Genomic DNA, 26,217 nt, shown 5'->3' on the forward strand with positions numbered 1-26,217 from the left:
AAGATGTGATATTGCTATGGACAGAAGTGTAAAATACCATACAACCCCTGCCAAATGTGATAACATTATAAAAGAACCAGCTGCAGAGCTTTTACATGGCCTGATCTGTGGAAGGAGTGTAAGTGAATTGCTAGAAAGCATCAGGGAACTCTATAAACTAGTCACATGACACTATGGCTTGAAGTGATGATCCGACATGTGATGTATGATTGTTGTGTTTATTTCTTTACATTTTCAATGAAACCATCTACAGTGAAGTAACAAATAAATGGGGGGGGGGGGGGGGGGGGGGGGGAATCTAACAAATACAACATTTGATGGCATTCTACTTTGTTCCAAAACATAAAAACTTCAAAACACACATTTTAAAATGAATAGGCTTTGGTAGCTGTTACAATTACAGTTTATATTTACGTAACATCTTTGCATACCTCATACTGTAACATCAGAAGGGATGTTTGCTTCCTCATATCACAGAAACATTTGGCTTTACTGTTATACTGTATATTGTCACTGATAAAGCAGAGCTATTGAAGAAACACCACCAAGCTCACTGTTAAATCACTGCCTATAACACATGATTAACATTCTCCAAGGTTTTCACTTTAGATTTTCATTTCTGTATAAGTGAAATACTGTGTTTCTTCTGATATTCTGGAAGATGGTTGGATATTCTGGAAGAGTTCAGGGGCTGCTCTTCTGTTCAAGTTGCCTTTCATTGACCTACATTACTCAGATTAGATCAGTCAAAATGTCTTTAATATCAGTAAATGCCAGCACCCTTGTGTACTGCATCTTTAAATGCCACTGATGAGGATTCACAGAAATCACTTTAAATCACATTTTTCCAAATATATAACTTTCACCTGTCGCTACAGTCACACAAATTGAGAATACTATTTTGAAACAAACAAAAATAGGAAAACAAGGCAGTTTAGGCCAAATCATAGAAATATGGAATAAAACAACATTTATTTATTTATTTTAGTACTATTCTTTCTCATTCATACAACTGAGAGCAGATGTCAGTTTTTACAATAGCCTACTATTTTTCTTAAATTGTAATAAATAAATAATGATATGGGAAAAAAAAAAAATTAAACACACTGTGGGAAAAATAAACACATAAGCCTTTTTTCATTTATTATCTTTGTAATGACAACTAGGAATAATAAATGAATGAGATCTACCTACAGACCAAACCCATAAATGATGGTTGACCAAGACCAAGCTTACTGTATGTTTCTTTTCTTACCTACTTAAACCAACGAATTACTCACCACTCAGAGAGACTAACTAATACACTGTTTTAAAGTTTTATGTAAAAATATGCGCCAAGTTTGAAGAATAATATATTTGTTAGTTTCTTTCCAAAAAAAACAAGGAAAACATAAAATACATTTACTAGAAAAAGTGAAAGTCAACAGTTGGTCTAGGAACATTTCCAAAACCAACAGGGTATCCCTTGGGAGGAGCTAAACTATAGCACCCGAGGAGACCTCTCCCATACTCCTTCAGTTCATGGTCACATTCATTCTTACATTTGGGTTTCAAACTGAACTTGTGTAAAAAAAACTCAAGAGGCAAATACTAATTGCTGTATATCCTAAAAGGCAGCTGTCTATCTTGGTTGGGGAAAATCACCATGGGGACCAGAGACAGCCACTTGCTTCCACAGTGCTGCTGCTGGAGATGGGTGCAGCCAGTCGTGCAAGACCACAGTGATGAAGGGCCTTGTGCATGGTTGGAATCCAGAACAATGCCTTTATAGGTCTAGAATGAGGAACACTTAAACCAAGTTGGTTCCTTTATGAGGAGTAGCAAAACAAAAACAACAGAAAAAACATTGATAATTATTATTATAAACCACTGCAACACAACTGACCTTAATCAAGGTAATCTTCTCATTTCATATAATTCAAAGCACCAAGTTTACTACTGTTTCTTAAACCTCTATGGTATACTGTAAGTTTTAAACGGTACGGAAAACTTATTTAAAATGCGTCCATAAACCGTTTGATAATTTATTGCTGAGAGCGATGTGTTCATTCCAACAAATTAATTTGCATCTTACTTGATATCTAACCTTTAGCAATAATCTGATGTTTAAACCATTCAATATACGGTAAAGGGTTAACTATCTTAGCAAGCGCACCCCTCTCTCCAGCCCCACTCTACAGTCAAGGCAGATTAGACAGTCTGAGCTCAGGAAAAAGGGGTGCAATCTTGAGGTATGTAGGAAAACATCCTGGTTTATGTGGCCTGAATCCAATGGCTGGAGATCTGACATCTAGAACTGATGCTGGTACACTGAGGAAGGCGGTGTCCCGCTGTCGATATGCTTGAGGTGACAGGAGTGGCAAAGCAGGTGCCCATCCAGAGGGAAGCAGCGGTGTCCTTCCTCGTCGTTCAGTTCCATCTTACAGTCCTGCAGAGAGCAAACACACCCGTCACCGCTCCATCCATCAATGTCAATACTCTACAAGTACAGCTTACCCCACTTTGCAACAGTTGTCTGGAGTGTCGGGATTTCACGGAGGGAGCAGAAGTTTAAACTTTCTAAACGTATAGTGTTTTATTTGAATAATGTGCAAAACACACCAGTAAAGTTACCAGTGATAATGTTGCTAGCATTTTAGAGTTATCAGTATCATGAAAAATGTGATCCCCATAACTAATATCAGCCGTACGTACATGTAGAAGTTTCATGGACATATGGACTGGTTTCTCCATCAGATTGTGATACTTTTCAATAGCTTGTGCTGAAGGATGTCCTCCAGACACCTCCTTATATCCCCAGACAATACCAAGACTCGAGCCCATGAGTAAGAAGTGAAGCTGAACTGCTTGCACTAACCTCACAGTGGTAACACTCCACGTGATAATTCCTATCCATGGATACAACACGGATGGTTTCGTCAGAGCCCTGCAGAGATGAAAGAAGAATGATATTCACTTTATTATTTTATTATAGATTACCTTCTCTACTTTAGAAGAGATACAGGAGATGAAGAAAACAAAAAAAGTCAGAAACACCTGCTGTGACCACGGGCAGCTAGAACAGTAGGAGGCTGTGTGGTCCAGTGGTTAAAGAAAGGGGCTTGTAACTAGGAGGTCCCTGGTTCAAATCCCACCTCAGCCACTGACTCATTGTGTGACCCTGAGCAAGTCACTTAACCTCCTTGTGCTCCGTCTTTCAGGTGAGACGTAATTGTAAGTGACTCTGCAGCTGATGCATAGTTCACACACCCTAGTCTCTGTAAGTCGCCTTGGATAAAGGCATCTGCTAAATAAACAAATAATAAAATAATAATATTACAACAGACTCATACATCCTTAGCCAGGTATGTAAATCTGCTAAATAAACAAATAACTAACTAACAGTACCAATTTTAAGTGCCAGGTTTGCAAGGTGACTTTATTGATCTGGTATAAGGGACCATTCTTCAAGGGTTACTGCCTCCAATTTCTTCAGGGACGTTTGTTCTCCTGACTGGCGTACCATCTGTTGTCTTGCCCATCATGACTGAATCTAACCTAAACAATGCAATGTTATACAGCAGAGAATAATGTGCGGCAGTCCATTTGCTTAACAAATGAATACTTCAGGTCGTGCGGGTCTGGGCTGTTTCTCATTTTATGTTCAACCCCTGTACATTCTGAAGAAAGGGATCATGGGATCATCTAATTGAAGTTACAGTGTTGGTTAATAAAAAGCTTTATTTAAAGGAGGGAGATGTGCTGTATTATTCTTACACATGCCACAGGTGGCAAGTCAGATCTAATTCTAGAGAGCAATTTAACACACAGGCTGCACAGATTGAAGAGCAGGGTGATAAGATCATATTTCATATGAAGCTGTGCCCTCCGCTTCCCCCTGAAGGTCACTGCCAGAACAGTACAGTCTGTTCTATAGCATCCTACCAGTACAATGACAATGAAGATGTGATGAAAAAAAAGAAAACCGCCTTGAGCATGTCAAAGGTCCATTCTTTCTTTATAGTGAGCTGTACAAATCTGTTAGCTTTTAATTTCTCATAGAATTGGGGCATGTCTGGAACACATTCTTGGGGTTTAAGATACTAATTTAACTGCCTGAATTAATGTTACTTGTTGATTCACTTTTAATGAAAAAAAATAAATCCTTGAACATCTTTGGTAAAGAAAAGTACTAATATCCATTTAGTGTTTGTTTATTTAAACACTGGTAATGTGTGTACCATAACTTTTAGACAACATTCCACAATACAAATTTCTTATGATTTATATTAAAACAACTATATGATTTATATTAAGAACAACTACTGCAAAGGGAAATATTCTCCATTTTACTCCCAATCTAATTTTAGTTTTTCGAGAAGGAAATGAATATGCTTAAACTAACAAGACTTATGTCTGAGGTTATTTCTGAGACACCCTACACACAACATATTAACTTCGAAAATAAATATACATTATTACCAGGACAGTTGTGATCCAATATGGACACCACTACCAAGGAAGCAATACTCTCCCCTCCACCCTCAATTTGGTCAATTAGGAGTGAAACCACAGGGTACTCTGGGAACTTACCTCAGAGGGCAGGATTGGCTGGCCACAGGCTGCACATTTTGGTGCAAGGACTCTTAAAGAAATACAAGAAAAGGATTATGACTTTCATAAATTATTTTATTAAACACATACCGGTATCTGAATTGATTGTAACTGGTGCCAGACAGTAAGGTGTAGCTTAAATCAAGCTTATACAGTAAAAACTCAAATGGAAGGACAGTATGCTATAACTTGAATAACCACCAAGTCCTAACCACCAATTGATCAAAAGCTGGTCAATATCTGATGTTTTTTTATATTCAAAACCCATTTTTGTGATTTTTTATCACTTTTACCCCTGCAGGTGTTCTTATCGATTGAGTGGAACCTCTGTTCGCACTGTCAAGCCCTAAGCCTCTTCACCTGCTGAACCTAAGCAACAAGAATGGGCTGGCTACAGAACCCTAGAGGCAAGGCCCAGTCTAAGGTACTTCCTGACCAACAGGGGTCGCTGTAGCCTGATGAGGTGAACTATCCCCACTTGATTTTACTCTCTAAAACATATGCAGTGCTCAATGTGGGTCTGCACTCCAAGCCGAACTGCTGAAACTAGATGAGCTACTGGGGACTCCTGTTCGGATTTGATTGCGATAATGTTCAATTTTACCACATTCTAACAGCTACGACGAATAAACAGAAAATAAACTCCTCAGAGAGGCAGCTAGCACTGGCTTCTCTTCAAATTCAGACCTGAATAGCGAGCAGCAGACTGTTCTGTTGCACTTGGCTGTGAGGTTCTATTGTAATGCTTCCTGAACTTGAAATCAGCTTTAACACAAACGCAGCACATCAGTGATGAAGGTTTATTATTTATCGTGATGCCCAAAAAAACACAATACAGTCACTACAGTCACATTAAATGTGCATCATAGAAACAGTTTCAGCATATCAATCTGTGGTTTACCCTGTCCCGGCGTCCAGGTTTACAGCAAAAACACATGTTACCTGTAGGCTTTTCAAACATTTTCCCTCATTATAATCCAAATATGGTCCAAATTTACAGTTTAGAGAGACTGAACGGATCCATGCAACCAGCACTCCCCCAGGTACTTTTTATATATAGATTTTTCTTTTAAAAAACAAATTACATTTCCATGAATTTGACATATGCATAAACAATATAAAAAAGGAAGCCTTTGCAGAAATAGCTTATTTAGAAGATTTTTGTTTGCCATTGCTAAATTTATGCCTTACAATTTAGTTTTTAAAAGAATATTTTGATTACCTGGCTAACTCATACATAGGGCCCTGCGTTTTACACGACCTGCTTTCTTAGTATCTGCACTTCATTCCTCCCACTGCAAGGTAGTCATGTAGTCTGCTTAATTAAACCACTTATTGATTAATAATCCCCCCGATTCCTTTAATCATCTCAATTAGTCATTCTACTAACGCGCATTGGTGCGTTGATTAGGCGGCAGCAGCAGCTATGGACATTTATTTAGTCATGCATCCCTTTATTACTAATACGTCTTATTCAATATTATTTCTTAGAATGTGTAAATAAATAATTTCAATGTTTCAGTTTACTAGTAGGAACACATAATTTGTCAACAAAATATTAAAAAAACAGCACTGATTCCGGGAACAATTATTATAAAATACTGAAATCATAACATCAATGCTGTAACAGATATTACAAATATAACATAATAATAATAATAATGCAAGGTTGTTCGCAAGCAGCATATTAAATGTCACTTACAGTTTCATGAAAGAAAATGTCCCATGCATTAAATGTTGCTATTAAACTTAAGCATCGTCAGTTGGTTAACCCTGCCTTCTTTCATAGATTGACGTTGTTCTGTAAAAACTTGGCCATAAGAAGAAACACTTCTTTCAGCAGCTACAGAATTGGTAACAACTGACAAATATATTTTAGCCTTTCATGTTAAATTGGGAAATAATTCTTCAGCTTTAATCCAAAATTCATTCAAAGTCATTCTTGCATATGGGAGGTATTTGTCCATTTCTGATTTACAGTCAGCATCAAATCCTGGAATAGAATATAATGGGAGGGCTTCCAGATCCAAACTACACACTTGTTGTGGGTCGAATATCCTTACTGCCATCAGAAAGTTATGAGCTGGTTGAAAAAAACGTGGTTTCTTTTTGCATTGATCCGAGTTGTAGTAATTAATCAGTTTTTCAGAAACGTCACGCAAGGTCTTTACACAGTTTGTTTATTGCAGCGTCTTTGATGTGTATTGCTCGGTATGTATTTATTAATTCGGCAACTTTATTATATGTTTGATGGACTCACTTCATGGCTTTCATACCACTGAATCAGATCCACCAGTCCATTGGCATGCGTCGTAATTAGGGAGAGTTGAGATTTTAAACTTTGCACATCTTTAAGCAATTTCTGGAGGTCCTTTAACACTACAGTGTTTGGTGTGCATTTCCTTTTCCATGAAGCCTGCGTAAAAAGGGATGTATTTGGAATGATATTCAGCAGCAGAATACCAAGTGCCCCATCGTGTTATGCATGGCTCAGGTGGCAACTTTATGGGTAAAGTACAGCCTTCTTGTTGGTGGTCTTTAAAATGTAGTTTTCTGCTTGGGCAATGTTTAAACAATTTTTTTAACAGTTACAACCAGCTTGTCTGCTTTCGGAAAATTATTTGCCCAGATATTGCTGGCAAGGGCTATTATGTGGGCATTACAAGTCAAATGTACTGAATTTGGCAGTAAACCTCAAAGAATGTCATTGTATGCCAGTCACATTATTAAAATTAACTTCAAATGCGTTTAAACATTTCACAACGCCCTGTGCTACTGATGAGTAATTCACAGAGTGCAGATTAACTGTATCGGCTAATATTACTTTCAGTTCGAAGGTATTCGATAGTCCTTGGAGAACAAACAAAATGTGCAAAACATACTGATCTTTTGCATTTGTAGATTCGTCAATAACTACAGATACACTGTCAGACATCTTTACCAGTTGTACAATTTTCATCATTTGGTGTAGATATTCCCTTCTCAGTTGACCTGCTGTAGGAATTGCTCCCGCGTTTAATACATGTTCAGAAATGCACGTAGTTTGGGATTATCAATTTTTTCCAGGGGAATATTAGCACAAATAAATGCCTCTGTCAAATCGAAAGTAACATCTCGTCAGCGTTCAGAATTTTCGTTCCCCTTACGTTTTTTACTGGAGGACGCCGTCTCATAGCTGTCAATCTCAGCCTTTCGTTTTCTGTGTTTTTTTGATGATGAATGTCAGTCTATTGTTGACTTTTGAGTGTAGTCCAAAGATAAATTGCAAGTTGTGCAAAATAATTTATACCCATCGGTGTGCAGAACACCAGGTGGATATTGCTGCGTGCGTTCGCTCAATGAAATGCTTTTTGATTGCAATGTCTTTGACTCCATGTTTAGGTCTCTCGATTTTTCTTTTAACGCATCGATTTATTCAATTACCATTTATACTCATCATAATTCGCTTTTATTTTTCTAATTAGTCAAAGCGTAATGTGTTGATTTCTTAATTGTGAATTCGATTACTATAACTGGAGTGGCTGCAGGGACATCTAGGGGATAGCAGTTGAATTACAATGGAAAAAAAACAGGTTGTGTAAAACGCAGGACCCTACTCATACATCATTACTGTTTTCTAATCTGTTGCATTTGGTACTTGAATTAGGTTAAAACCCATGCAAAAAGAATGAACTGCAAGCACTCATTTTATTCATATTTATAACTAACGTGGGAGGCGTATTCTCAATACATTTTAAATAATTACCTTCAGAAAGAAGAAAGTGAAAGAATTCACAGTAAATTCAGTGTGGTTGTTATTTTTTTGTTTGTTTGTTTTGTTTAAACAAATTAAGTATTTTAAGGGGAAAGTCTGCATCACAAAGCCGTTAAGGCAGTGTGGCCAAAACTGTCAGTCTCCGCTTGAGAGAAGCCCATGGCTGAATGGCAGATATGTGCCCAGTGTTCAGTTCATGATCTCTGAGGGGAAGCTGTACCAGACTATTGCCAAATGAAATTGAGAAAAAAAAATCCAACATGGTATAATTTTAGTTTTACTGTCTAACCTTTTTATTAAACACCTCTCCAGTTTGCCCTTTTTATCTATCAATTGCAGATATATTTGCATGGATACTTATCATATAGTCAAGTCTATCCAACTGATCTAAAAGCAGCTGCTGTAAGTCATTGCAATAAACTCCCTGACAGCTGACATACTTTAACAGAAAACAAGACAACACATAGTTGAGGTGTTGGTCTCACAATTTTGATTCACAAAAGGCGCTTTTTTAAAGTTATTAAGAACGGATTACCTTTTCACTAGAAGTAAATCCTTTAAATGCTCAATCTAAATGGACTGTATTGCGTCTTTAAGGGATGATTATGGCGGTGAGGTCTACTGCACTACAATGGGGATGGAGACACAGCTAGGCTACTTGGTGTGACGTTTACCTTGATCTGAGTAAGAGGAGAACCATGCATTGGAGGGGTGTGTTCACACCGGAGGAAAAACACAACCAAACATGGTCAGTACAGTACAACACACAGGTATTCATTGAAACATAAGACCTTCTGTCCCTCCCTAATTCTGAATAAACGTAATTACATATAGCATTAGAAGTATTGTCCCCACTAGAACGTATTGGTAGAAACTACACTTTGCATAAAGTGTAGACCTCACATTCTAATCATTTAAACCACATGCTACATAAATATAAAACACATTAAATAATACATGTTCTTGTTTGTTCTATCAGCTTTTCGTTTGGTTTTTATTTAGACTGAATTACTTATAATACTTCAAAGTTCAATCCTGTGAGTGGGCAAGAAATACACTCTCACCATGATTAGAAGTAGCCACTGAACACTTATAGTAGAAACATACAATATATCTGGATTTGCAAATAGAGGTCATAGCTAAAATCATCTTGCTCTCTTTATAATAATACATGTCTTATAATTGAACAAAACAGATGTATTTTTTGAGCTGTGAGCATACAGTCTGACTAAGCCTTGGGTGAGTGTGCGCAGTTCTTACTTGTGGTAATCCCGGACACAGTATATCTTGTTCTCGGTGTCCACAGTGAAAGGCACACCATCCAGACCCTCGTTACAGATCACACAGCGGAAACAGCCCGGGTGATAGGATTTCCCCAGGGCCTGAAGGATCTACAGAGAAGCAGATAAACAAAGTTGGGAGGATACAGTCCAATGAATCTCCTGACCATTGACAGCCTGCCACAACCAAGTTACCTTTCTAATGCTGGCCCTGCTCATACACCTACTTGATCCTACAGTATGTACTGCATCCAGGAGGCCTGTCGCCAGAAAGGTCATAATATAGGAAGCAAAGTTTCAAGTGACTCCCTTTCACCCTCCCAGCCATTCAAAACAAGGTGTTCATCTCAATGGGTAGAATCTTTACATTGCACACATTATACGATATTGAACAAGTATAAGGAAATAAATATTAGGCAAATATAAGAGATGTTAGACATCCTTTCCAGCTCTGTATAGGTTTCCTTGGTTTTATTTTTTGTTTCGGCTTTCCTGGAGTTAGGAAGCACAGGGATGTAATCTATGTATAAATGTGTCAACAGCCATCCAGGAATTGTACTGTAGCACAACACTGAACAGAGGGCCCTACAGCTTTAACTTGTAAAGAAACAGCGGCCTGCTGGGAACCCAAGAAAGCCAAGAAAAAGTGACAACAGCAATGCAGACCAAGCAGGAGAAGGCAACAGAAGGAGGAACTGAGAGCTTCTGAAAAGTTCAGTGTCCGACACTTACCATGTCCATTATCAAGTGCCCACAAACATTACATTTGTCTGCTGACTGCTGGAAACCAGAGTACTACAAACAAACAAGAGCAGTGTTAATGTATAAAAAACTGTTTGTTAACATGCATTACAGTATGGATGATGAGGAGCTGCACTGAGGGTTCGCACTGTACACTCACAAGGAAGTCCTCCTCACAGAACACCTTCCCGCACACGTAATAGAACGCTTTGCCCCGGAGTCGCCTGTCTGAGAAGAAAAGCAAAATAAACAAGTCTGTCAGTAACCCGACTGTCAATGTTCAAAATTAAAGTAGCCAACATGACGTAAGAAGTAGATTATGTATATCAACAGTATGTACAGAACAGAAGAAATGACAATGAACACCTAGGTGTCACTAGCTAAGCAAATAGTGTTTTTATCATGGTAAAATATATTAAAATTACTGATTTACAGTATGTAGAATGACTTCTTGTGTTCTCAAGATACATGTAAAAATGTAAGTGACATACAGAGGGACGGATGTACAGACGAGAGACAGCTCCAAATCCCCACAATCTGATACTCCCAATAATGTAAGCTAAATTTCATCAGAATTGAATACGTTTCCAGACGTACAGATGGATACATGTACTACAGACAGGCATCCCACTATACCCTCAGGATCTCAAGAAGTTTTGCTAAATAATGTTAATATCAACTATCATCACAACTGGAGAAGCGGTTTCTCAGATATATGGAAAAAAGTTAAGTGTAACATATGTCCACTACCGTTGCCGGGGACAACAAATACAAAAAAAAAAAAAAGGGGGGTCATCTTGTTGTTACGATATTATAGGATTCGGCATTTGTGCTGGGTTGTGTGAACAGTACCAAGAATGTGAGCTTTGAGATACAACATACACCACGCCCTTCAAAATTAATTAAATAAATAAATAAAACATTCACTAGAATTTTTTTTCCACATTTGCTGGTACACTGCCTAGAAAAATAAGACATGTGCCGCAATGTCCCCTGGGAAAGTCCATGTACACAGGCTCAATTCATCCCCATGAAAGCAAAGGAAATAAGAAAAAAAGAAGAATTCCTCAAATTTGAGGGTAAGGGAGTGGAATGTTAAAGGTGAACCCAGCCAAATTATTCAAATAGCTGCCTCCTTCCTGATCACATTCTCTCCTCTGTATAAATACACACAAAACAGCTTTCATGAACGCTGGAAATCTGGGGTGGGGGGTGAAGAGGGGGAGATGTATTATAGGAATTCCACTGTAAGCTCATGTATTGAACACAGAGCTCTGTGCTTACTTCTGCTTCTTATGAGGGGGCTTTCAGACAGTATAAAAAGATGGTTAGCTCTTCAGATTATGGAGCATACAGGACAACTATGTAATAACTACCAATGATTTCCCCAACAGCTCTGCGAGCGCACCTCAACCCCAACCTGAACCCCTTCATGCCATTCAGTTTTGGTCTTCCATTTCAGAAGCAGAAAAAAAAAAAAAACACCAGAACATACAGTAGCGGCCCTGCTTAAAAGTTGTGACGGAAGGGCCCCAGAGGAGGGTGTTTGTACTTGTACCAGACGACAGTGGTTAAACAGTTAGCATCACCCTCTCCTCTTACTTTATTTTTTTTATTATTATTATTTAGTTTTTTACTGCTGTATTGTTCTGCTTTCTTACTTAATGGATGACATTTTCTTCAAATAAACCACTGTTTCACTATTCCCCACAAGGGAAGAAAGACATCTGAACATTTGTGTTTCTTGGCATGTATGTAAGTATTTAGAAAACTTTGTTGGATAAGATAACTTTGTAAGACGTCAAAAGGCTCAAAGCCAGAGGTTTGTTTGGATTTCCATGACACTCGGGCGACACCAAAGATCTAGATCTGACAGCGCTGGCATCTTAAGGCTCCGGATCAGCCGACAACCCGCACTGCAAAAAACAAAACTGAATTTCTTGGTGGAAAAACCATGGTGTCATTCAAGCAGCTCTGCACAGAACAGGGCTTTGCTGCATTCTTGTTTTTCAACAGTAAAAGTTGGCTTTTAAATTAAGTCAGGAGGTGCTGAATGTGCAATCTCAGCAATAGTTACTGAAATGCCACATTTGGAGCAGAACACTGGGCTGTACAGAATGAAAGCTAGGTTCCTGGTTAGCTTGCAACTGAAGATGTTTCAAGCTAGTTTGCAAAGACCTCACAATTTAAAAATCATTATACACCTTTAAAGATGAGCTTCATATTTCTCCACATAAGGGCCAGAGTCATTATATGTTGCCTGCCTTTTTCCAGCATACATACAAGGATCACTTTATCACGCGTTTGAGAGAAAGCACAACACGATTAAAATGTCAGTGCTGTTTAAAGCAACCCAAAGTATTAAAGTCATACTTGAGAAAAATGGCACCACAGCCGTTTTAAAGTGGAGATCTCTTGAGGCTATTAAAGATTACTTATAAATATAAAAATGATACATTTGCAATCAAAAAGCAAATATCTGAAAACGTGTGCTTGTCTCGTTTCAGCTATCTGCATGTTCTGACTCCTGTGCTGCAGGATTATGCCGCTGACTCACACGTTCCACACAAAATGTTGTTCCAGGGTGTATGGAGAGGGCAATGGAAAACCATAAAGCTCCACCAAAGCAGCTCCATTTTTCTTTAGTTTCTTCTTCACCTGTGTGGATGTCGAGTAAAACTCCCTACAGCACTATAACACCATTTTCTAGTAGGATTCTTGGAAGGTGAAGCAAGTCTCTCTTATTCATGACAGTGGGCAAGGACTTGTTAGAGGCTGATTATACTTTTACAGAAACTGAAAACACGAGGGTTATAATGTAGAAAAAATGCAAAGTTAACCATGGGAGCACGATGCTTCTCATATTTCTGCTTGGAAGGTTTCTCATATTTACACGATTATGTTTCAAATCACAAGATGTTTTTGAATAACATTTTAAATCAACATTGCCTTAATTTTGAATAGTACGAACAGGAGTTATTTTACTATACTAGATCAAAAAACAAACACAAAGCATATTATAAGGTAATGTATTTGGTATTCTGCTTCAACTGCATTTTGACTTATATACTGCAACAGGCATTCGATATGTTTAAATAGTCAGCTGGTTTTGATTGTGCTGAAGTATGTATCCAGCAGGACCTTTTCTTCAATGGTGCCCGTGGCGGGATGCCCCGGCCTTGTGCGTATTTTTGTGTTATTGTTGGTGTATATATATTGGTGCACGGGGTATAAATTGAGCTATGTAGCATGAGTGTTGTACAAATGAATATTTGTATTTGGGCACGGGGATTGGACAAAATAGTTGACGTGCTGGGATTCAAGTGAATGATTAATTAGTAATTGAATCCCGGCACAGCTGTATCTACAGATGCACAAATCACTCACTCGGGGTTGGGCGTTTGCAGAGGAGAGAGAGAGAGAGAGAGAGAGAGAGAGAGAGAGAGAGAGAGAGAGAGAGAGAGAGAGAGAGAGAGAGAGAGAGAGAGAGAGAGAGAGAGATTAAATAACAAATAATAACAAATGCTACTCGTGCAGGAGGACTCGCACGATACTTGTTTTGTCCACTGTCTGTTTTGTCTGTCTCTCTGTTTTGGCCAACGTGCCTTTTTGTTTTATGCACAGCGTTTCGTTTCGGCCAACCTGTTTATTTGTGCATATATTAAACTGTGCAAGCAGCACATTCACAATTCACTCACCACTCTGTGGTCCTCTGACCTGACGTCACCACACAAGCCAACCTGTCACAGTGCCTCAAACACCAGATTAACTATTAATATGCATGTCCCAAACAGTACTGCACTGCAGACAATGTACACAAGTAAAACACATTATCTCCCAGGAAACATTAAATGGGTTCCCTGCATTTGGTTATGACTTGTACTGAGATGAACATGTTTTTTTTTTTTCAGGTTTGAATTTTCTTTCAAAATGCAAACAGATATTCTTTCATTTTGAATTTGTTGGAAAACAAATGCAAAATTTGTACTGTATTTCGTAAAAAAATATGTAAATGATGAGTAAATTAAACCTGGTACCCCATACAATTACATTCCGCACAAAGGAGGGAAACATTATTCTTTAAAAGAGTATGTGTGTATTTAATAAATGTCATTTATGCAGAATATCTTTTTCACACAGTCATTTATAAATTCGGTTGTATGAACCAATAAGAAATTGGTTATTTTTTTAATCACCAAACTCACTTCAAGCTGGGTTTGTTTGAACATGAGCACTACAATACTTACTTTTATTGACTTGCCTGTACTGTATAAAAAATATTGAATTCCTATTCCATTTCATCAACGCCTATAAAACACTGCAAAATTATTTTCTCAGCAAGCTGTAAAGTGACAGAAAACCAAGATGAATATAAAGTTAACTGTGTTTGAAAAGTTTCAGAATAGATACAGCAAACCGAGAGTGATTGTTCTGCTCCCCCCAGCTACACAGCAGTAAAGCACTCAGTATAAATAGCCCTAACACAAGCCTGACCATTTCAGGATTATACATCACAAATAGCTGCAGTTTATACAGGAAGAAACTAGTACATTAAAAAAAAAAAAAAAAAACCTTAATAAATGTACCTTGTAAAGGTCCACACAGTGGAAACAATCTTAGTGTTTTGAAACTCCGGCAAGGCTACAATGAGCACCAGGTCAGTCTTTCCAGGAGCATGTTGTGCTCATTGCAGCTACAGTTTGAAGTCTGTTCTAAATTGCTTTGAAATTTCAATTCTTCCACTTTAACAGTTATTGCTGTGCGATACTTATACAACACTATATTGCTGCAATTTCAATTATTCAATGCTAACAAAAAAGAAAACTTTTTTTTTTTTAAAGTTTACGTGCTTTAATCTTGATGTTTTCTTTTAATCAATTAGGCATGTTAATGATCGTTTAATAAAATGTGTTTTTATTAAGCCTCATTTCATACGGAACTGTAGTTAAAGTCTACCCCAAAAATTCCCAAATAAGTTCTGAAACAACAGGATGTGTGGCCTCAGAGTTCAGTTGAAACTTTGTAAATTACTTCACATTTAGTAGCAGCAAACTTAACTAACTGCCCACATGTTTTAACCTGGCACCCTTAGCCTCAAGTATGGAAAATATGCAATTCTTTAAACCTTAATTGTTGTTGTGGTGTCTACATCTGGCCTGCAGCATTGTATTCACATAGTATCAAGTCTGAAGATAGTCCAATTTGGGAAATATGATTATTATATATACTGTATAAAAAATACCTGTAGGTGCTTATTCAGCATATTTTACCAATAATGGCAAGCCACAAAATAGACAGGTTCTTAAGGTCTGAGCTTCGTAATGCAGATATTCATTCTGTAAAATCCATTGGGCCTTACGTAGCAACGAGTGCAAGGGGAAAGGCCCATTTACTTAAAAGGAATACATCTATTTTGATGGTGTTAAACCAGCAAGGAACAATTGTGTTTCAGTAAAGAGCAGGTCCATTATTGTTCTCAGGACTCCATTGCTGGTTGTATACTGTTATATACTGCACTTGCGATAAATATGACCCAAGCCACTGAGAAACAAGACAGAAATGTTTCCCATTATGTGGCCATATTCTCAAGTTAGAAAAGAGTGTGGTTTTACTTCACATGAACAAACACATTATAAAAATATTTCCTGACCATACATAGTTGTTTTCTTTTTTTTTTTGACCCCTTGAGCTGTATATTTCTATTTTTTATTTTTAAGATGTGCTCTAGTGATACAAAAAAAGTCATTTTCCGCTCTGAGAAAAGCGGACCAATCAGTAGCAGGGTCATTTGAAAAGGAAGTGCCCTCCACCGCTATGCACAAGGGGAACAGGGGCCCACATTGTCACCCCCTCTGCTTATCTCTGCAGCTGAGATAACAATCCCCTTAGCCCCCACCCCCTCCAATATTCCCCAGACTTCTAAATTCCGTTCCACCAAAGTCAGTCCCAAGAACATTAGCTCAGCAGGGCAGGTCACAGGATTATCTGGGACTGAACTGATACTTGTTCATTCTCAGACTCTGAAGAACAAATTCCAGTTCATTAACTACAACTGACCACCTAACACCAACCGAAAAAAACAAACAAACATAAAAACCACACACTTTTGTTTTCTCATGTTTTAGAGATTAGGCACCCAAACTACAGCAGTCAGGCCAAACACAGTCCAAGAAGTTGCTAAATTCACCTTGGGAAAACACTACAGCACACATATCTAGGGAACTTAAAGTTATGACTGTTTGGTTTTCAATAATATTCAAATGTGTAACAATACTTCACATATCTCACTAACAGGTGGTGTATTACTAGAATTCATATTAATGTATCAAGTCAGAACATGACTTTGCTATTTGTTTAGTTCTAGTATCAACAATTGCACCTCTTAAAATACAATTTTAACAATCCTACAAGTCGATAGTAGCTCAGTTTCAAAATGACGCAGCCTGTACTTAAGCTGCCGTTGATGACTAGCTAGTTTGTTTTTAGAAATGTAAATGGCCTGCAGGGCATACAAGGCGGGGTCACCTTTATGCCACTGCACTAGAACCACGTTAATAGCGACTTGAAATGGAGTCCTGTTTGTTTCCATCAGTAGAGTGAGACCAAAGACAACTGGGAGCATGTTAGAAACAATCTGATATTGAAAGTTACCCAACGAGTGTCCAATGCAAAGAGGAAGGTGTTAAACCTCAAACTGCAAAAACATGTTTTTTAAATACATCCTGCATTTGTTGACCTGTGGCACCCAAGGGTGAATCCTACAAGCTCCATAGGGCAATCTAATGAGGAAAGAGTCTCTTCAAAAAGCATCATGTTGAAGGTTAATTGTCAGATCAAAAATAATTGGTAGATTATATCCTGGAACCAAGGCAAAAGCCAAAGGTTATTATCTTTAAAATGTTTAAACAGTTTTTTTCAGCAATTACTACCTTTGTGGGAATATTGTTTTTATAGATTTTTCCCAAAAGGACACCAAAACATGCCCTCCACTGTTTCATACACACAAACAAAAACACTAACTTGCTCACAAATATAGTTTCCACTCCTCGCCACCTGTTTTTTGTTTTTAAATCTCAAAACAGGAAGCTGTACTCCACCCTGAAACGAATCACTTGCTTCTAAAGATAGCTCAGAAAAAGTTGTAAACAGGTAGACAGGGTTGAATCCTGACAACTGACAGACACATTAACTTGAACCTCTCCACTTCTGTTGCCATGGCTCAACTACTGACACTCCACCATAGAGTAAAAAAAAAAAAAACACTGGAGGTTCCACACTTTCATCTAGTGTCCCAGCCTTCCCAAGTCTAAATCTTCTCATTGAAAACAGCTGGAGACTCTTGTGTTTTTTCTTACTCTACAACTCCACTTCAAGATCAGCACCCTTTAATCAATTCTGTTATGCTGTAAAGAATAAAAAGAGAACATGCACTCTCTCACACACACACCCTTGTGCAATAAATGTCATCTTTAAACAATATCCCTCTTATTATTCATCATGCTACACAGAGTATGGAACACCAAAGCCGTTTAAAGATGGTGCTCACGTTAAATAAAAACAAAATGCAATACATAGGATTTGATACATGTGGAAAACTTGGGAACATTAAGACAATAGACTTGACTATGTCAGTGTGTAATACTCACTGCAGGCACTGCAGGTGAAGCAAACGTCATGGTACAGGTTCCCCATGGCCTGGCACGCCTGCTTCGCTCCATAGACTCCTTTGTTACACTTCACACAGGTCCCTGTAAAGCAACCATATCAAACAGTTTAATACTGTACCTCCTCAGTATGTCTCCAACAGACACAGAAAAGTCATCAAAATCTTCTTGGTTTCAATGAGGCCATGAGATCCAATGCTGATGCAATTTATATTATCAACTGAAAGGGAATGGGGATGCATACCCCTGGAGAAATATTCAGAGTTCATGAAGATATCCATTATGTTTACAAGGGCATCTCAACAAACCATGTATAATGTAACAATAATGTAATTAATCACAGATCAAAATACAATGACAAACAGAACAAGCATACAGTGCAGGCGCCATGCCCAATATTACTACACTGTATCAAAGCTTACAGTACACTGGGCCCAAATGTACTGGGTTAAAATACATCAGTTGAAAAGGGAAATCATGAGCGTTTCAGGTAGCCATCTCTCGGTGGACTCCGGTTCAAATCCCACCTCAGCCACTGACTCATTGTGTGACCCTGAGCAAGTCACTTAACTTCCTTGTGCTCCGTCTTTCGGGTGAGACGTAGTTGTAAGTGACTCTGCAGCTGATGCATAGTTCACACACCCTAGTCTCTGTAAGTCGCCTTGGATAAAGGCGTCAGCTAAATAAACTACTACTAATAATAATAGCATGCCATGTGACCACTGCATCGTGACACATGCCAAGTGTTCCATTTTGTCTTTGCCAATTAGCTTTACAGAGGAGTGGTGGGAAAAAGGTGACACTCAATACCATAAATCCATGAAATCCAGGAAATTATCAAAGTATGATGAATCAAGACCTTATTACAGGGAAATGTAATACAATTTGGCTTGGCAGGCAGTGGTTTTAGGAATTCAAACCCAGCTTACTTTATTAGAGTATAACGTTCCTAGCGTAAGATGCAACATGTACTGTAGCCAACGTGACTATTGTTCTTCTACTTTTTTCAATATTTAGTCATTTTATAAGTAGAATAAAAACGTTTATAATATAAATGACACACCGTTGTGTGTTGAAATTATCATAAAAATGTTTCTTTTTTTAAACAAAAAGCTATGTATGTTTTTAATAAAACACCAAAAAGCCTGGTTCCTAAAGTGTTAACCTTGTTTCAAGTTGAAATCAGTTACTGCCAAGGCCCAACTCTGCTACACTCCAGTGTTTTCCCCTGCTCTGCCCAGTCCCTCTCTGGAGCACATAACAAGCTGTATCGCAACTACATACAGTTCTGTATATTCTTAGGGAAGGTTTTACACCACTAAAAACAAAGGGGGCCCTGTTCCTTCAGAACTGAGCAACATCATGTGGACAGCCGCTGTCTACATCCTCAATGCATTTACCCATGACCTAAACCATTTGTCTGGGGCCAGCCAGAAAGGAAAACATGCTAAGACTATAAAAGCATTGAATAATCTTACACCTTTATGTCACATGTTTTTTCCATTACAGATAAAGAGGTGGTGAGTGAGGCTTCTGAAATGCAGCTTTTATTATAGAAACTTTCTCACAGGTTTACTGCTGCACAGACAACTGCGTGACTTACTCCTCAATAACAGGCAAGCCCTCAAATTGTAAGTGCGTGTGAGGAGATCACGTCTTTATGGACTTTGCTCTTCCAAATAATTCAGACAGGAACACGTACTGAACTTTGTGTTAATACAGAAAACTGAAACACACAGGAAGTCTCGCCACAGCCAAGCAGCCTTTGGACTCAGGGATCCACACTGAGGCTTGGTTGACAAGAAGACAATACGCAAAAAGGTAAACTTGGAGCAGTCACAGGCAGAAGCTGCCACCAGCTCTGGTTAAACTACTGGAAGCAATATAAAAGTGTCCATCAAAAAGAAGACCTACCACTTCTCATAAATATAGCTGGTGGCTATGGATAAATTATTGTCGCTTATGTCAATCACCCTTCTTGTGAAGAAGCCTGCCAATTAGAAGCCAAAGATAAAAACTGACAGTTTCATACTTCCGTTAATCAGATTCTGTGATTTTATGTATGTGTTTGATTTTTTTTTTTTTTAAATAGTGTTTTCATGTAAGACAAAGAAGAGGAGCTTCCTATTATTTAAAGTCCACCTACTGCCAGTCAGTCCTGGGTGTGAAGCAGAGATTCACAAATGAAATGATGGCACTTGTCCATTGTTGGCTAGGTTGAGACCAACAAACTAACTGCACATGTGAGCGGAGCCATATTCTAACCTAGTCCTCCAGAGCTGAAATACATAATACCTAGCCAGATATTTCTACTGCCCTTGCACTGCCAAATTCTGTACACTGTTTTTGTCTCTAATGGGTCTCATATATTCTGTACAGGAACTCTCTTCAATCCCAGTGTCAGTTACTGTACAGTACTACACAGCCACAGAGCTAAACCACAGCCCACGCATCCATTCTAGGGTCACACTAGATAGATATTTCATACATTATTTAGCATCCCAATGGAGCATTTGCTGGGTTTCAGTTCATTTTCCCAGGAGTTTGTGTGGAACTGTGTTTTTTTCACATGCTGCTCCAAGGGAAGGTCACATTGTACTGTACAAATCAGCATGCTACTGTACATCCTAAAAATTGTGGGGGCTCACTACAATTTTCTTGCTGTGTTGGGGTGGCTTGCTTTGGAAAGAATACTGTACTATGGTCCAAATTCACCAAGCATTTTGATTCAGCCATTTTTTATAAAACAACGTAGAACTAGTTACATGGAGCCTTTGAATAAACACCGACTATAGCTTTTCCCTTTTAAAAAATAGTTATGGTGCAATACGGTTAATAAAATGTCATTATATTAAATTCTGGAGAACAATGATTTGACATTTTGTGGGGAACTCATTTTGGAAAAACATACTGTAGGCCCAGAAATGTTATAATTTGTGATGTCCCTACCTGCATCTTTTCAGGGAGAGAGAGGTGGGAGTGACTCCCCTTAAACATTGAAATAGGACCCATTTGACAGGCTTTCAACAAACACACGCCAATGCGATGGAAACTCAAACACCAGGGCGTCTGGTGAGCACAGGTTTTACATGGACAAAAGGGCAGATGGCAACACTGCATTTGTTCTTTATTCATCTCATTGTTTGCTGTTCTTTTACTGTACACACTGTAACAAATTGTTGCTGAACATTTTATTCATCGGCTGGATACAGGATAAATACAGGAGAAACAGACCCCACATCCACTCAATTAAGGTAAACATCATACAAAGTTAAGGGAAAGAGAAAAAATAAAATGCCACTTGAAGCTACTTAACCTTTAAAAATGTAAAACAGCTTTCCAGTGCACGTACAATACAGAAGCCAGACCTTTAACTGTACATAGTCTGTAAAACAATATAATACAGACTACTATTTCTGGCCTGACTGTGGAACAAGAACATGGATGGAGTGTAATGGTCTATTGGAATGACATACTGTAATTAGCAACCTGCGTAATAGAAGCTATTATTTATTGTATAGCAGTATATCCACAACACCCAAAACTTTAGCAGCCTAGTTAAGAACCTAATCCACTATCACTAATTAAAGAAACAGCAACAGAAAAAAAGCTGGATTAACTGTGGCTCCTGGAGAGGTTATTGTAAAACTGAACACACTGGAGTGAAAGCAGGGAACACCACACTGTATGCCATTTGATCCAAGTGGAGCACAGCGTGCAGACTCAAGGTCAAATTACATTTGCAAAACCTAAAAAAAGAAACAAAATGCCCCTTCAAAAACAGCTGATCTCTAACTATCTATGTAGCGGGAGAGCCTGAAAATATGACACTACAGTAAAGAAGTTTGCGGCAAAAAAAATATTAAAATGTAAGAATTGCAACCCGAAGTCCTTACCAAAGTAATCCGCCTTCGACTGGGCATCCATCTCTTGTTCCAAGCGCTTCGTAATGGCTTCTAATTTTATTTCGGCAGCAGACGGCCCCTGCTCCGGCTGTATAAGGAGAGTCGGACAGGGCAGTTTGACCACCCTGGGGGGGCTGGAGGTTTCCTGAGTGGAGATGTCACAGGAAGATCCCTGCTGGAAAAGGCTTGGTGGCAGCGGAGGAGGATTGTCAAAAGCTGAGCTGACCGCGACAGCAGTGGCCAGCTGGCTGCTCACAGCCTGACCCTGGGTATAGTTTCTGGAGCTGGATTGTGGGAAAAGTGGCAGGCTGCTTGCATCGCCAAAGCCACCTTCATTGCCGGTGGTGGCAGGTGGAACTTGTTCGGAGCGAACTGAGGGGTTGCTGGAGGAAACCTGGCAGTTTGGGCTGGTAGGGATCACTGGATATGGGAAAGAGGGGGATCTTGGACTCTGGGGCTGCTGCCCATTTTGTTTTAAGTCATAAAGCTCACCTCCAGGTCTTCTGGTGTCACCTGGAGCAGAATAAGCTACTCCAGGACTGGACCTTGTATTGGAAGGTTGCTGGCTGGGTTGGTGTGGTTTCTGCTGCTGACAATAGTGGTAGTTGTAGTCAGTGCTGGGTTTAACAGGACTGTCTGGGGCTGGAGGCACAGTTTCTGGGCTGCTTACATTTCTCGTGTCCCAGCTTGGTTGGGCAGGTCCATCTGTTTGGCTAGGATAACTCTGGCAAGATGCAGTGGAGGGGATAGAGAAAGAAGAAGATCTCTGGTGAGGCAGCCCCATCTGTGTTTGGTTAAAAGATGGAGCAGTGGATGAAGGCAGCAATGGGGATAGAGTATTGGAAAATGAGGCAGACCTCTGACCAAGTGGCTTCTGCTCAAAGGATGCAGTGGGTTTGTGTTGCTGCTGTTGGTATTGTGGGTTCGGGTCAGTAAAGACAGGGCTTGCAGCTTCCTGGTCATCCTGGCTTGGAAACCGATTGTGTTCCCCACCCCAGCTGGACCCTGGGCCTGTTTGTAGCTTCAAAGGATGTTCCCCCACTTTCTTGATCTCATAATTGTTTCCATTGATTGGAACCCTGCTGACGGAGACCTCTTGTTGTGGGTATCTGTTCACTTTCTGCAGATCATAAAGGTGGTGGTTTGCGTTGACATTACCAGACATGGGTCCCGACAACATTGGCGGTTTGGCAGCGGCTTCACCAGCCAGTCTGAGGTTAGTGTTGATAGGTGGTCTGTTGGTGTATAACACCGCGTTGTCCGAAGCTCTGCTCAGCAGAGGGTTCGTGTTGTGACCACCGACAACTCCTCTGTTAACCCTTCCAGATGCCGCTGCGGCTAGATTATTGTTTGCAATTTCCTCTTGCTGTTTTTGCAAATGGATTTTGGTCATTTTGGAGGCAAAAACTTTTCTGGTTTCTTCAAAGTCCGCATTGTTGCCCGCGTCTCTCCTTGTTCTGAACAGTCCATCTCTGGATGCTTCATACATATTGAGATCCTCAATAAATTTGCTAGCCTCCAGCCCTAGATCGTCGTATTTATCCATCTTGACTTTTTCTTTTAGGTCGTGTAGAACAAGTTATATGCGAGTTCCAAAAAAAATGTATTAATATTTTTCCGCCTAAGTTTTTAATGTAGGCAACTTTCACAGTAGCCTCTGGTGAAATGCCACGAGAACTCGGAGATACAGCCTGGCTAATTAAATCACGTCAACTTTCTCATTGATGTTTAAAAATAGCTCATAATAAACTAGAAAAAAAAACTTAAATTAAAAATACGCAGATAATTGTTTATTTATTAATTGTGGCTTACCGTACATTTTTTCCTAATTGAAAAACACAACAGGAGTAGCAAATACCAACATTAGTTCCCTCATGTTTCTGCACTTCCATAAACTTTACAGCCGAAGTTATCCAAACAAACAGTAACACTGAAGTACAGAAAATAAATTCTGTATCGTGTTGCGTGTGAAGAGTGTTGTTTTTTTGTAATCCCTGTTGATTTGTATATTCCAGTGACGAAAAGTTCTCAAAAACTAAAACGTGACCGCCGTGCTCGCACAAGTTACTCTGCTACCAGCAGGATGCTGTCTGACACTTTAGTTACGTTTCAACTTTTTTTTTCCTCTTCCAACCCTCTATGATGGCGCTCAATGCAGAAGACGCAGCCCCTTAACTTCCGAAACAAAAAAATGAATGTAGCCAACACGATTAGCAAGCCAAACCCCACCAGCTAATAATAACGCGCGACGTTGTAAGTGAAACTTGTTATGCACCGTAACATGGTAATTACTCATACAAACAAGGGAATGCGAGTATATAAAAGGCCATAGCGGAAATATTTTAAAAAAACGAATAATCACAGTGCAAAAGAAAGGCGTTCATTGGACGCGCGGGGAAAGCTGGATTCATCCTTAAAGTGGCAGGACAAATGGTTAAAATGCGTCTGTTTTGGATACAGGGTTTTGTATTAGAATATATATATATATATATATAAGCAGAGTAAATATATTTCCAGTTCCCAACTCTTGGCTGGTCACCAAGACCAGAGATGCTAGAATTTCCAGCAGGATACAAATGTTTAAAAACCAGAATAAAAACAATTTAAAACTCAATCCAATGCACCTCAACTTGGTTATCAGAGCTTTGTAAAATAGTTTGAACTTAACACTTCAGCAACAACTTTTAACCATCACAATTCATTACAACTTGTGTGATGTTTTGGTAACAATTTATTTGAATTGGATCCAATGAAGCATCCATAACACCTCCATAAAGACTTCATAACACTGTGTGGCTACAACACCTACATAATCATTCAGAATCATTTTGAAAACCAACATTACATGTATATAATTAATCATAACATGTTTTACCGCAATTCTGCAAAAAATATATATTATTTAATAGAGCTAAAAAATTAAAGTAAGTGTTGATGGCACAGATTTACGCATAAAGGGGATTCTCCAGTGCTGTAAAATTCTCTAAAAAGCAGCTCTGGTTTACACAAGCAGGGAATAGTTTGATCAAATAAAACCAACCCTTAAGTCAGCTACCAGAGACAGTCCATGCCAAGCACTGTGAAACATGCTGAGCTCTTTTTGTGAAACGTGTCACGAAGACAGTGAAAAGTTGGCTTTAAGGAAAAAAAATGAACTGAAGGAAATCTGAGGTCTGAAAGCCAAGCGGAGGTCCTGGCTACAAAAGCAATTCCCAACTCTGTGTGGTCTGAGACTGAGGCAAATCAGTTCATCTCCTTTATGCCTTACAGCTATCCAACTGCAAGACATGGACCTCAATGGAATGAGATATTGATCAGACTCAAAAAATAAAATATACAAAATAACTTGAAACAGGAGTTGTGTCTGGTCAATTACCATATTTCATATTTAATTATATTTAATGTAAATTCAAAAGTAAACAGCGCTGATAATATTTTAGTCTTCCCAGCAGATATTGTACACCCATCTTCTTGAAAACCACAAAGTTTATGCAGCTGTGTCTTTATACATGATCACATCCCTCCTTTTGGATTATTTTCCAGCATTGTACCAACACATGTCTGTTATTGTTTCAAGTTGCAGGCTGATAAATGTAGTTTCTGTGCAAGGGAAATGTAATGTAAAGACAGTTGACATTTGTATTTGAATGTAGATGTTCCAACACGCAGGAGTCTGATTGTGTCTGGTTTGTACTGTAAAGCTTCCAAGAAAATGCCATTCGTCTAAAATATTCTGCCTTTTAATTAACTTCGCCTTGTTTTCATTTATCAAGGCTACAGATGTGTATTTGACAGTATAGTATGTGGGAGTGTACTGACGTACTAAACCTTAACCTTTTACCTCCTGTGTTCCATCTTGCCCCTTTCACCTTTGGAGGCCTTGGTTTTAATCCAACTCAGGTCTCATCTGGACTTTTGTCCACATCAAAAAAACCACCACACAATTTCCAGTCTCTCTTTGTGTGAGGTCCAGGACTGAATGAGAATGCTACATTAACATTTTAGAATATGCTGACAGCAATAGGAACCTTCAGGAATATGCAACCTACTGAACACAATGGTCACACAGTACACAGGAGCAGAATTACAGCAGGTCAGCTGAATTCAATATGAAGTCCTCTCACATCTGAATGTCAGAGTACGCAGGGAGAAGCACCTGGGGGGGTTGGGTTGGGGGGGGGGGGGGCTCTGCCTATCCTTAAACAGGTGGAGGGGGTAGGATTACCTATATATCTCTGCATTGTAATTGCTGAAAACAATGTATCATACTAAGTATTATA

At 38.9% G+C, this 26,217-nt stretch overlaps 1 protein-coding gene across 2 annotated transcripts; it reads right to left on the reverse strand.

The window, feature by feature from the left end:
• Positions 1 to 953: 953 nt before the first annotated feature.
• On the reverse strand, positions 954 to 24,278 carry LOC117394634 (LIM domain-containing protein 1-like). 2 transcript variants are annotated; one of them, XM_033993000.3, is made up of 8 exons: positions 21,929 to 24,278; positions 18,015 to 18,116; positions 10,529 to 10,596; positions 10,360 to 10,422; positions 9,608 to 9,738; positions 4,573 to 4,624; positions 2,858 to 2,926; positions 954 to 2,428 (listed from the first exon to the last, which is right to left on the reverse strand). In XM_033993000.3, the coding sequence occupies exons 1-8, from the start codon at positions 23,481 to 23,483 to the stop codon at positions 2,291 to 2,293; spliced, it is 2,178 nt and encodes a 725-aa protein (XP_033848891.2). In that variant the 5' UTR covers positions 23,484 to 24,278; the 3' UTR covers positions 954 to 2,290. The 2 variants fall into 2 exon arrangements, with proteins under 2 accessions (XP_033848891.2, XP_058868827.1); XM_059012844.1 differs by having other exon boundaries at positions 23,750 to 24,271.
• Positions 24,279 to 26,217: the final 1,939 nt, after the last annotated feature.

Source organism: Acipenser ruthenus, chromosome 3 (genome assembly GCF_902713425.1).
Source record: "Acipenser ruthenus chromosome 3, fAciRut3.2 maternal haplotype, whole genome shotgun sequence".
Taxonomy (NCBI): domain Eukaryota; kingdom Metazoa; phylum Chordata; class Actinopteri; order Acipenseriformes; family Acipenseridae; genus Acipenser; species Acipenser ruthenus.